This window comes from Mesoplodon densirostris, chromosome 8, assembly GCF_025265405.1.
Source record: "Mesoplodon densirostris isolate mMesDen1 chromosome 8, mMesDen1 primary haplotype, whole genome shotgun sequence".
Lineage (NCBI taxonomy): Eukaryota > Metazoa > Chordata > Mammalia > Artiodactyla > Ziphiidae > Mesoplodon > Mesoplodon densirostris.
This window is the reverse complement of record NC_082668.1, coordinates 36,129,296-36,141,712: the sequence shown is the minus strand read 5'-3', so window position 1 is coordinate 36,141,712 and position 12,417 is coordinate 36,129,296. Positions and strand designations below refer to the sequence as shown.

Genomic DNA, 12,417 nt, shown 5'->3' with positions numbered 1-12,417 from the left:
ACTGAAGTATTTAGGGGTAAAATAATGTGCTTGACATTGGCTTTAAAATACTCCAGAAGAGACATGGGAATGTGGCAAAATGTTGCGAATTTTTAAAGCTCAGTGAGTCAGGTGTATGGGGATGCTAGTTGTACTCTTTTATGTACAAATTTTAGAAATTTTCACAATAACATATACGTTTACATAAATGAGATGGCAAATGTTCTAGGTATGTTAAGAGAAGTCTGGAAAAGAGTGTGAGTCCATTTGAGCTTTTAAAAGGTGTTATACTGCAGATTTCAAAAATGTAAAAATAGACTCAGAAAGTTAACAGGGGTAAGTTCTAAGTTGTGGACACAGGTGACTTTTCTTTTTATGCTTTTCAGTATTTTCCATGTTTTATTTTTTAAAAGTTTTTCGAGATGTTTTACATCACTATTGACACTCATCAGATAAACTTTATAGTGATTTACTGGATAAACTGAATAACGATAAAACTTTTAAAAAGTTTATATCAAGGTAGCTCTTGATATAAAAAACTGGAATAATTGTTTGTAAAACTGTGAGGTAAAGTTGTAAAACCATCCATTGTCCTTAAGTTCCTCTCCTGCAAAGCTGGAATGAATGTGATTGTTTATCAACTATTAAAAGTACAGGATGAGGCAGCCGTGGTGGCAGGAAAGGTACAAAAAAACCCCTACTGTTCCCGGTCTTCAAATCTAGCTGGAAAGCCATTAAAATATGTACTAATATAAGACGACCAAAGAGAGTCACAGGACCCGCCCTACCTGCTAAGAGGCGGGGGAGTGGGGCGCAGACGCCCACCGCCGCAGGCGGGGGAACGAGGGTCTCAGCCAATGGTCTCAGGCCGGAGGGAGCGCGGCGGTGACGTCCTGATATCCGTGGGAGAGCTTTCCTGGCTGGGCGCTCACCGCACTTTGGATCTGAATTGGGACTTTATCCCTCGGGGGTGGCTGGACTTTAGGCCTCTGCAGCCCGGTCTGCGTCGTCGGGTCCCAGGTGCCGGCGACTCTTCCTCGGGATCCTCGGACCAAGGGCCCGCGCGGTGGGACCGCGGGCCGCCACCATGGACGGGACGGCCGAGCTGCTCTTCTACGTGAACGGCCGCAAGGTGAGCGCGCCCCGGGGCTGCCCGGCCGGTCCCGCCGGGCCTCCCCGGTGCTGGAGCGCTGCTCACGCGCCGGGCCCTGGGCTGCACGCGGGTTTGCCTGCGCGTCGGGGCAGGGAAAGGATGCGTCTTCAGGGACTGCCTGGATCTTTGGGTCCCGCCTTCCTCATGTTCCTTTCTCTCCTTCCAAGACGCACAGGCTGAGTATCAACCGCACCCCGCCCCATAAACAGGAAGAGAAATGACTGTCCCTATTCGTCAGAGTCAGCACTCCCAAATCCTCCCTCCGTCAAACCCACCCCCAAACGGGAAGGTCTTTCATTAGGCCTCAGCTCTTGGGTGTGTTTGGATGAGCAGAGACCGGTTTGGAGTCAGGACAGGACCATAGAAATGGATTCATTGAGACCTCTCACTCCCATCGTTTCCAAAGTCACAGCTAGTTCCTGGCAGCGCTGAGCCGACACCCTCCTCTGGGGACTCGAAGGTCCTTAGTGGGTCCACTGCTGGCGCGGCACCTGCCCTCTCAGAAGCCGTGCTGGCTCTGCAGATCCTCTGGGGCAGTTCCAGCTATTGTCCGATGTTTGGAGGCAGCAAAGCGCCCGGGGAATCCTTTAAAACACTCCCACAGACGTGACCATAGACTGCTCACTCTTCATGTTCTCCCAGCACTTTGCAAGGGGGAAACCGAAGCAGGAGTGTTAAAGGGCTTCCTTAAGAGCAGACAAGGGAGCAAGGGCCGTGATAGCGTCCTTTCCACGCGCCGGGGCCTTCAGAGCCCCCCTGTGATCCCTGCTTCTGGGCCGGGAGAGCCCAACTTTCCCTGACTGGCACAGGGACTCACCAGAAAGCTAAGGAAGGTCAAGCATCAGGGCCTCTCACTTGTGAGGCCTCTTCTAAAGCCCTGAGCCTAATTTCGAATTTGGATTTTGTATTATTTTTCTTAAAGAGGATTCCCTCCCCCAAACTGTGCAAGTTCTAGACCCTATAAAATCTTCCTCTATTCCTGCTGCCTGGATTCCACCCTGGGTAAGATGAGCCTGTTTTTCCTGAACCGCGTTGGGGGCCGTTAGGACCCCCTCGCAGGACTGCTATGAGCGTGATCCATGATAAGGGTGAGGATGGCAGATGGGAGTTGGGTTTGAAGTGATCACGTGATGTCATTTCTTTTTTTCTTTTGCATAACTGAATGGTATAGTAGACACAGCTCTGGCCTTTGTATTTGGACAAACAAGTATTCATTTCCAGCTCCAATTCTTAGGGAGACAACCTAACCTAGCCTCAGTTCCTCTGTTAAACAGAGATAATACTGCCTACTTCACAAAGAGTGATAGTGAGTTTTTAATCCGTTTATTTAAGGGCCTGCTCTATGCCAGTGTTCCAATGCCCTCAGGGGACACAACAGAGCACAGAAATGACCAAGTCCCTGTCTGCACGGAGTTTATGTTGTGCTGGGGAGACAGACGACAAGCATATAAATAAATAGAAATGTATCAAGCCAGGCAGTGATAAATGCCAGGATAAAAAATAAAGCAGAGTGAGGGGTCGGAGAGGGGCGAGAGCTGGTTCTTCAGGCGGGATGGATGCTTAAGACTTTCTGAGAGGCTGACATTTGAGTGGTGGCCAGTATGAAGTGAGGAACAGACGTCTGAGGGAAAAGCATTCCAGACCGAGGGAGCGGAGGTGCAAAGATCCTCAGACACGAGGATTTCTTCGTGCTCGGGGGGTTAGCAAGGAGGCTGGTGGGGCTGGAGATGTGGCCAGGGGCTCTGGAGGAGATGGTAAGGGTTTTGGTTAAAGGAGGAAGCAGGTGTTTGAGTCTAGCTGCTTCTCCCCCTCCTCCCTCCCCTGCTCCCAAACAAACTGTAGTGGAACTTTTAACAGAATGGCTAATTATAGTTTGTGCTCTGTTGATTTTTTTTTTTTTTTTTTTTTTTGCGGTACGCGGGCCTCTCCCTGTTGTGGCCTCTCCCGTTGCGGAGCACAGGATCCGGACGCGCAGGCTCAGTGGCCATGGCTCACGGGCCCAGCCGCTCCACAGCATGTGGGATCTTCCCGGACTGGGTCATGAACCCGTGTTCCCTGCATTGGCAGGTGGACCCTCAACCACTGCGCCACCAGGAAAGCCCGTGCTCTGTTGATTTTTAAAAATAGATAAGCTGGTCCTTATCTGTGGGCTTGTTTTATCTATGGGCCAAAAGCCCTGTGATCATTTGGAAAGTGCATTCTAGAAATATTGATTTAGTTTTTGCAATTACCCTGTTAAAAGAAATTATGTCACCCTTTTCCATTCCTGCCCCTCCCTTCCAAATTCTGTTAGGTGTGTGCTTCAATCCCAGAAATCAAGCCTGATTGCCACATGGATAGAATGAGAATAAAGTCTCTGGTTCAGAGGGTGAGTGGCTGTCGAGAAAAGTGAGAGAAGAAAGCCACCAGGAGAGGGGGTCTTGAAGTCAAACATAACCTCTGGGATTAAAATCCTGCCCTTGAAAGGAAGCTTTGAAGCCAGTTAGGAGACTCTGGGTGATGTCATTGGCCTCCCGTCTGGGTTTTTTGCAGAATCCCCCCAAGTCACCAAAAGGTGTCATTGGGTAGGGGCTAAGGCCATGCACGTTGGTCAGAGATCTAGCTGCGGAGAGATTTCTGAAATCTCACTCGCTTCACCAGCAGCCTCCAAAGCAGGTGACCCAGTTAACACGGAGTTTGCGGGAGGCAGAACCCAGGAATAAATTACATCCTGGATGCCACTCTCAACACATCTCAGGAACCGTAGCAACTTGTTTTATGAAGCAGTGAGGCGTAGAGATCCAAGGTGTGGGCTTTGGAAATGGTGAGGCGTGGATTTGAGTCCTGTGCTGACTGCTCTCACACTCAGCAGCTTGAGGGCCTCCTCACTGGTTGTCCCCTCAGGGCTCTTTCCCTCTTTCTCTCCTCACCATGTCCCACAATACACACCTCTTTCTCCTGTCTTCTTCCTCTCAGCTTTCCTTATTTTCTGTTCTTTTACCCCTTTCTCTCTCCTCCTGATCTCTTTCTCTTTCTTCTTTCTGCCTGTGTCTTGTATCTGGCAAGGCCCCCTTCATGCACTAGTCACAAGCCCTGCACAGAGGAAAGTGATTTGTCAGCCTTGTGCAATGTGAACTTATCTCCCAAAGGGCCAGTGGAGATACAGAGGGACACATGCCACCCTTGCAACATGCAAGGCTTTACTGAGACAAAAACATGCAGTGACCCTGAGCTGAGAGCTGGCATCATTTCTCCCAACCAGAGTCAGTGAGAATAACTCTGTCCCTCATTCCCGCCCTCCCTCCCCGCCCCCTGCCAGCTACCATCTGAGTCCTGACCTCCCTGTTTCACTCCAAGACCTGCCGGGACAGGGTACATGCCAGATCCCTGCCCCACTTCCCTCCTCCAAATGTGCCATCCACCAAGTCAAGAAAAGTAAACACATTTCAAGCCAGTGGCACTTTGAGCCAAAGTCCACTCTTGAGACATCTCCGGGAACAAATCTCTTGAGACATCTCCGGGAACAAATACCCAAGCAAGCAAGGCCTGCTCTGCCATTAATTCCTTATGAAAATACAAATATATCTCAAGCCTAAAGTGCTCTTTATTACCCAGATCCTGTCTCTCCATTAAGATGGGGCTTCTGAGGATTCATCATCATATGTATGAATTAGAATTAGTTTCACCTGCAAATGGCACAAATTCAAAACTAAGTAGTTCAAAAAAGATATAATTCATGTTTACTTTTACATAAAGGATACTGTATCTGGGGATAGACATTGCAGAGCTGGTCTAGAAGCTTCTTGGTGTCATCTGAGACCCAAGTTTCTTTTCTTTTTTTTCCCCTGTTGCCATTAATGTGTTGCCTTATGGTCTAAAATGGTTGCTGGCATTCTAGCCACGTGATCTTTATTACAGACAGCAGGAAGGAAGAAAGGGAGAAAGCATGCTGAGATAGACAAGCAGTAGTTTCTGCCACCATTACTGGTTCTTCCGTTTTTCTTTCTTTTCTTCTGTTCATAAGTCCCAGCCTGTGAGAAATCATCCCTCCTTCCTTAGTGTTCTCATAGCAAATTGTACATATCAAGTTATTCATTTAGATTAACATTTATTATGTCCTTATCATATATCCCCAGCACCTAGTTCAGTGTTTGACCTAAAGAATAATGGAAGGTGGTTTCTCTCAGGATCAAGAGAGGCTTATACGTACACAACTAATTATGCTGCCGAGTAACACGTTCTGTGAAAGATGTGTAGATGTTGACCATGGGAGCACAGAGGAGGACTGTTTCTTGGAGCAGAGAGTGGGAAGCATATATTAAATGGCAGCACATCCCACAGGAGAGAACATTTGAGCAGGGCTTTGAGTGGCATACAAACTTCGGCCAAGTAGAGAAGAGAGGAAGGACTTTCAGGACAGAGGGAATCCTATAAGCAAATGTAGTTAAGGGTAAAAGTCCCTGCACTGCTGGGACCAGCCAGTTCTCCCACGTGACCAGAGTTCAAGATGCATGGGTTGAATGACAAATGATGGAAAGTTTCTCAAAGAGGCCTTGTAGGCTATGCTCAGGAGTTTGAATTTCTTCTTGTGTTCCAGGAGCTCTTGAGTAGAAATTCACCTAAGACCCGCTCAGTGTATTCATTAAAGATGCACATTTTCTGGTTCCCTGTCCCAGAAATCCTGATTCGATAGGGGTTTCATTTTAACAAGCACCCTGAGTGATTCAGGAATTCCCAGCAGAGCAGTTTGGCATCCAGGAGCCAGTGTTGGATTTAGGCAGATACAGGACATGATCAGACTTGGATTTTAGAGAGGTTGCTCCAGTGGTGGTATAGAGGGTGGCATTGCGGCTGCCCGGAATGGAGGCAGGAGACCTGTTAGGCAGCTGTTATCATTGTTCAGGCTGGAGGTGATAAGGGTGGATTTCAGGGAGTGACAGTAGAAGTGAAGGGTGTTTAGAGAACCGTTTTGGAAGTGTAAATGACAGGACTTGATGATGCTGACTGTGGTGGATTGAAGGAAAGAAAATGTCGAAGGTAGCGCAGTTTTTTTAAGCTTAGGTGACCTAGCAGATGGTACGGCTATTAAACAAGTTAGGGAAAAGAAAGGAAGAAGTAAGTTTAGGAAATAAAGAGTTCCATTCGAGGACCAATTTAGTTGGGGATGCCTGGGGACATCCCACAGTTTTCCTTGTATTCTAGTATGTGTACACACACACACACACACACACACACATAATCACTTCTCTCTTACCATATTGCACATTCCTCTAGGGCACAGATCTGACCTTGGTAATTGGCACGTGCCTCAATTTGCCCGGACTATGGCCACTTAGAATTAAGGGTGAGGAAGCATGTGTCCCCTCGTCACCTACTTTCCAGAAGGGAAAATTAGTATAACATGGTGAAGGATGATTTCTAGTTCTGAAATTGTGAAGTAAATCATGCTTCTGTTTGTGAATCTAAAAGAAATCCAAATTTGTCATCAAAAAAGAGAAAACACGATCACTTTGGAAAACATAACCAGTCGTGACATTTCAGTCATGCCATCCATTGGGTGCTGCTGTTCTAACTGCCATGCTGCTAGGCTGCCCACACAAACTTCTTAAGTGTGTCTTTGCTTGCACATCTTTGGATCATTTTATCTTCTCCTTTGTCTCTTAGATTTGGGAGCCATGGTTGGTTGTGATCTCTTTCTGGAAAATGTAATTCTTTGAACATGGTGAACAAACAAGTCTTTAAAAAACAAACTATATCAATTTCTCAGAGACTGTTCTAGTCCAGGAGACCTCCCCCACCTCTCTCTTTCTCTTCCTCCCCCTCCTATATTCAGTTCTACTGTTATCTTTACCCTCACTTGCTTCAGACTTTCTAGGAGAAGTTGGACAGGAGTCACTAATGTTTTGTTAGTAGAAACACCCACCGCCTTAGAGAACAGTGATAATTCAGGGCCAAGGACAGTGGCAAAGTAGTGGCCGGGCTCAAGATGTAGACTTCACACTTCAGAGAGGTGATTTGTATATCACAGGTGTTCCGTAAACATTAAATCAAGTTTAGAATATGAGTAGAAGAGTGCATGAAATTAGCATGAGCCCCCCAATGTAAATATTCTAGTTCTCTCAGCTTTGTGAGTTAAACTCTTTCTTTTGGTACAGGTGATAGAAAAAAATGTCGATCCTGAAACAATGCTGTTACCATATCTGAGGAAGAAGCGTATCCTTTGCTTTGAGTGTGTATATGTGTGTATGTGTGTATATCCCTGATATCCTCATCAAGTGATATTTCAAATATCTTTTTAGAGCCACACTGAGTCATATTCCCTACTACGGTTTTATGTTCATCTTTAAGAAAGTCCTAGATCGGAGTTTTGTAGGCATTGAACAATTGTGCTTATCAGAGAACCAAGTTCTTTCTAATCTCTGTTTTGGCATTAAATACATTGAATAAAATGGAGAAGCTAACAATGGGAATTAAAGCAATGGGTGCTAAAATGGCTTAATTAAACATCCTTTAGAATTAAGAGTCACAATATTGATATTCTACCTTCAAGGACTAATCATCATGCCCATTAGAAAAAGCGAGCACAGGAACTTCCCTGGTGGTCCAGTGGTTAAGAATTCACCTTCCAATGCAAGGGTCGCGGTTTGATCCCTGGTCGGGGAACTAAGATCCCACATGCGGTGGGGCAACTAAGCCCGCAAGCTGCAGCTACTGAGCATGTGAGCCACAACTAGAGAGAGAAGACCACGCACTGCAGTGAAGAGTCTGCACGCCGCAATGAAAGATCCCGCATGCTGCAACTAAGACCTGATGCAGCCAAAAATAAAAAATAAAATAATAAACAAATAATAAAAGTTATTTAAAAAAAGAAAAAGAAAAAGAGAGCACAGAAATCTCCTGAAATGAAAGTGAAAGAACAATACAGAAATTAAACCTGAAAATGTTACCTTGGAAAAACTTTCTCAATAAAAGCCATCTAAGGAATGGATTCTTATCCTGCTACGCATGAACTCCAATGGGCTTCCAGAGGTCTGTGGACCCCACTACATTATATGCAAACTTGTGTGACAATAGGAATTTGTACATTTTTCCCCCAGAGAGAGTGAAATTCCCAAAAGAGCACACAACTCAGAAAATATCAATAGCTATCTTCTGAAAGTCATTCAAGGTTTTTTTTTATTATTATTCTATTAATTTAATTTATTTTGGGCTGCATTGGGTCTTCATTGCTGTGCACAGGCTTTCTCTAGTTGTGGCGAGCAGGGGCTACTCTTTGTTGAGATGCACAGCCTTCTCATTCTGCAGTGGCTTCTCTTGTTGAGGAGCACGGGCTCTAGGCGCACAGGCTTCAGTAGCTGCAGCACGTGGGCTCAGTAGTTGCGGTACACGGGCTTAGTTGCTCCGCGGCATGTGGGATCTTCCCAGACCAGGGATCGAACCCATGTCCCCTGTATTGGCAGGCGGATTCTTAACCACTGTGCCACCAGGGAAGTCCTCAAGGTTTTTGGACATAAAAGTAAATAATACTAATTTCCTGGTTATCCATGGTACCAATGTGATATTTAAGATTTGGTTCACTTGTGAGTGACAGAAAATCCCAGTAGCAGTAAACAAGATAGAAGTTTATTTCTTTCTCATTGTGTTATTTCAGGTTCTCTGGGAAGCACACACCAAAAAATGAGATTAAATATGCAAGGGTTTTATTAGGAAAAATGCCTGAGTGAAATAGGGAGACAGCCATAGAAGACTGAGACCTGTAAGGAAGAGAGGGGGAGAAGGCTGAGTTGAAGGGTCTCAGACTTCTGTGCAGTCTAAGGCACGTTCATCAAAGCCACTGAGAATGGTTGACAAGGACTCCCATACCTCTGCATAGCACTGAGCCATTGGTGGGAAGCAGCCCATGCGAGGCATGGCCTTGATGAAAAGTGGGGTGATGGATATCAAAGTGCAGCAGTTGGGTCTCTTGGTCAGTTACCCTCTATGTTGAAGGAAGTCTCTGAGGCACATTCTCATGGTTGTCATACTCACACAAAGGAATTCCAAAGGTAGGTAGATCCAGGCTAGCAAAGCATTGTCACAACACTATCAGGAACCAAGCTCTTTCTGTCTTGCTGCTTCACCCTCCCCAGCATGAAGCTTTCTCATGGTCAGAGATGACTAACTGAGGTCCAGCCATCATATCTGAATTCCAGCAAATAGGAAGAAGTAAGGGATGAAGGAGGGGCACCCCTCTCCCTTTGAGGACATTTCCCTCCTGGACGTCAAAAACAGCCTTTATGCTTACATCCATTGGCCAACATTGTTAATGACCCCACCAATCATCAGAGGAGGCTGTGAAAATGTATTTTTTTAATTCTGGGCAACCATGTAGCTCAAAAATTGGGATTTCTATTACCAAGAAAGAATGAGGGAAAAGATATTGGGAAACAACTAGCAGTTTCTGCTACTGAGAAGCAGAGAAATATGGCACACTTGTATAACATGACACAAATATTCTAAGAATTATTTACAATTTGACATTCCACTTTGTATGTCATCAAAGACACAGATAAGGATAAGAACAGATATGCAGTGTACTCATACCTTCAAATCCTCAAGGCCTTATATGTGTAGACTCTTCCTTTTTTTAAGTTTGGCCTTATTTTTGGCAACCTGGGGTCCAGTTGTTTTAAAAAGGAAGAGACTAGATATAACACGCAAATGGAAAACAAGAATTTACAAGATTATAAATAATAGCAGCTAAGACATACCTACATTATTTGATAAATAAGTATCAAACTTAACTGTACATTGAAGAGTCTTTGATGGTGTTGTCTCCTAAGGTCAGAGCTATTTCACAAAGAGAATTATGGAAAACACATTATCTTTAACTGCGCTTTTTCCAGTCCGACTCACAGGAACTAAATATGGCTGTGGAGCGGGAGGCTGTGGTGCCTGCACGGTGATGATATCACGATGTAACCCCATTACCAAGAGGATAAGGTACCTTGCTGCAAAGTCCAGATATGGTTGAATTTTTGTAGCTTTGAACTTTGTTTTTCTTCTCCCTTTGGTAAATATGCGTTGAGCACCTACTATGTGACAAGAACTGTGATAGGCATTGGGGGTACATTGACGGGCATCAAATCATTCCGGTTCCAGCAAAAATGTTACATTCTCAGCCCTCCCTGACCACCTTCTCCATAGCAGTGCCCCATCTCACCTCGGCAACTCCCTACTCCCTTCGCCTATATTAAGGTATTCATGGCACTTCTCACCATATGTTTGTGTATGTATGTATTGTCTATGTACCTATGTATTGTCTATCTTCCCTCAACTAGAATATATACTCTACAAAGGCAGGGATTTTATCTGTCTTGTTCACCAGTGAGTCCTAGTGCCTGGTACTCCACCTGGCACACAGTAGGCACTCAATAAATATTTACATTTATTTAATAAATGAAAAATATTCTTCCAGTCTTTCTTTTGTGTGTATACTTAAGGAAGCATACTGCCTATACAGCTTAGAAACCTCTATTTTTTGCTGAACTTCTCATGAATATCTTTTCAAAATAATAAACATAATTTTAATGGCTGTATATGTTCTGTTGTTTGGGCGTATCAAAACCAACCCCCAAATAGTGATCACTTAGATTATTTTTTGTTTTTCACTATTATAAGGAGTGTGAGCATTCATGTGTATATATATGTTTATATTTATGTTTGTGATGATTTCCTTATGATAGATCCATGGAGATGGAATTAGAGGATAAAAGAGTGAATGCATCTTTAAGTTTTTACGCCTTCCAGCAAAATGTCTCTCAGAAGAGCTCTATCAGTTTACATTCTTTTCAACAATATGTGAATTCCATTTTCCCAAACCTTTGCTAATAATGCATATTACAATTTTTAAAAATCTTTGTCATTTTCTTTGATAAAAATGATTTTTCATTGCTTAATTTGAATCTCTCTTGATTGCTTTTGAGGTTGAACGTTCATTTCATATATTTATTGGCCACCTGTAATTTTGTTTGGTAAATAGAACATTTTAGGAGTCGTTTTGAGTTAGACATTTTCTAGCAGTAGGTTTGTGGGATTGAGGAGTTCTGTATCCACACCCTATTTCTTCTTCTGAGGCACAATATCAATTTAACTTTATTGCCCAGCTAACCCCTTGCCCAGCATCTGCTTGGAGGATGAAATATGCTCTAGGTGATTGTCACACGTGACTGGAGAGGAGAATGTCAGCCCCTCAATCAAGAGAAAAAAACAAAGTTAGTGGAAACTGTTCTGGAGTTAGAATTAGGAGGCCTGATTTGAATCCTATCTGACACTCCAGCTGTGACCCTGAGCAACTCACTCTGACCCGCAGAGTCTTATTCTGTAAAATGGCCATGAGCTAAGGACAAAATGTATATGCAAAACCTGGGACATTATACAAAACCTGCCACGTTGGTGGTGCTCCTTTCCCACCGGATACAGTGTAGTTTGTGCTTCTCTTTTTCATTCTGAAGACATTATCCAGCCAACGCCTGTCTGATTCCCATCTGTTCTCTGTATGGGGCTGCCGTCACCACAGTGGAAGGCATAGGAAGCACCAAGACCAGGATTCATCCTGTTCAGGTGAGGATGCACCTCTTCTTCCTAGGGTTTCTGTGCTTCGAAAACCATTAATGACATGATGAGTTCTTGAAATTAATACAGTAGAGCAATGAGCCCTGCTGCTTGATCACAGCCAACAGATGACACCAAGCTGCGGGCCAGGAGTGAAACCTGGGACATGTGACTGACTTCTTAGAAAAATACTTTTGAAAGACTAGAGAACTTTCTCTTTAAAAAAAAAAAAAAATCTTGACATCACTAGCATTGTTTTCTATATTCTAATAAGATGGGACCTGTCCATTTTACATTTTCCAAACTTATAAAAAAATGAGAGCCAAGTGCTTTGGGGGATATAATCTTAATATTTTTTTTCTATAAAGAGGAAAATAACATGATTTTAAAGCTGAGTGAAAATCTCAGCTACCAAAAAGATTTGTTAAATTTAGGGCTTGTTTGGAAGATATATAATAGGAGTTGTTAATGAATTTTGAGGCTTTTCTCCTAAGGAGGCACCTTGTTAGAACTTTGCCTTAATGAAAGGGCACCTCAGACTCCTGACTCTTTCAATTATTTATACATTGCCCAGAAAAATGCAGTTGCTACTTGTTTTTATCTAAGTTAATGAGTACTACTTAAGAGGAGAGGGTGGAAGAGGAAAAAGATAGGGACAACATAGAAAATGGCCAAAGTTCAAATTCTCTGTGCTTGAAGGAATCTTGGGTTCT

General features: G+C 44.0%; 1 protein-coding gene across 1 annotated transcript in view; it reads left to right on the top strand.

The window, feature by feature from the left end:
- The first annotated feature begins 1,066 nt into the window (after positions 1-1,066).
- LOC132494667 (aldehyde oxidase 1) overlaps positions 1,067-12,417 on the top strand; it is a 74,001-nt gene continuing 62,650 nt past the window's right edge. Inside the window, exons 1-4 of the mRNA XM_060105855.1 lie at positions 1,067-1,111; positions 7,267-7,324; positions 9,997-10,093; positions 11,605-11,713. Coding sequence (XP_059961838.1) covers positions 1,067-1,111; positions 7,267-7,324; positions 9,997-10,093; positions 11,605-11,713 — 309 coding nt within the window. The remainder of the gene's footprint in view (positions 1,112-7,266; positions 7,325-9,996; positions 10,094-11,604; positions 11,714-12,417) is intronic.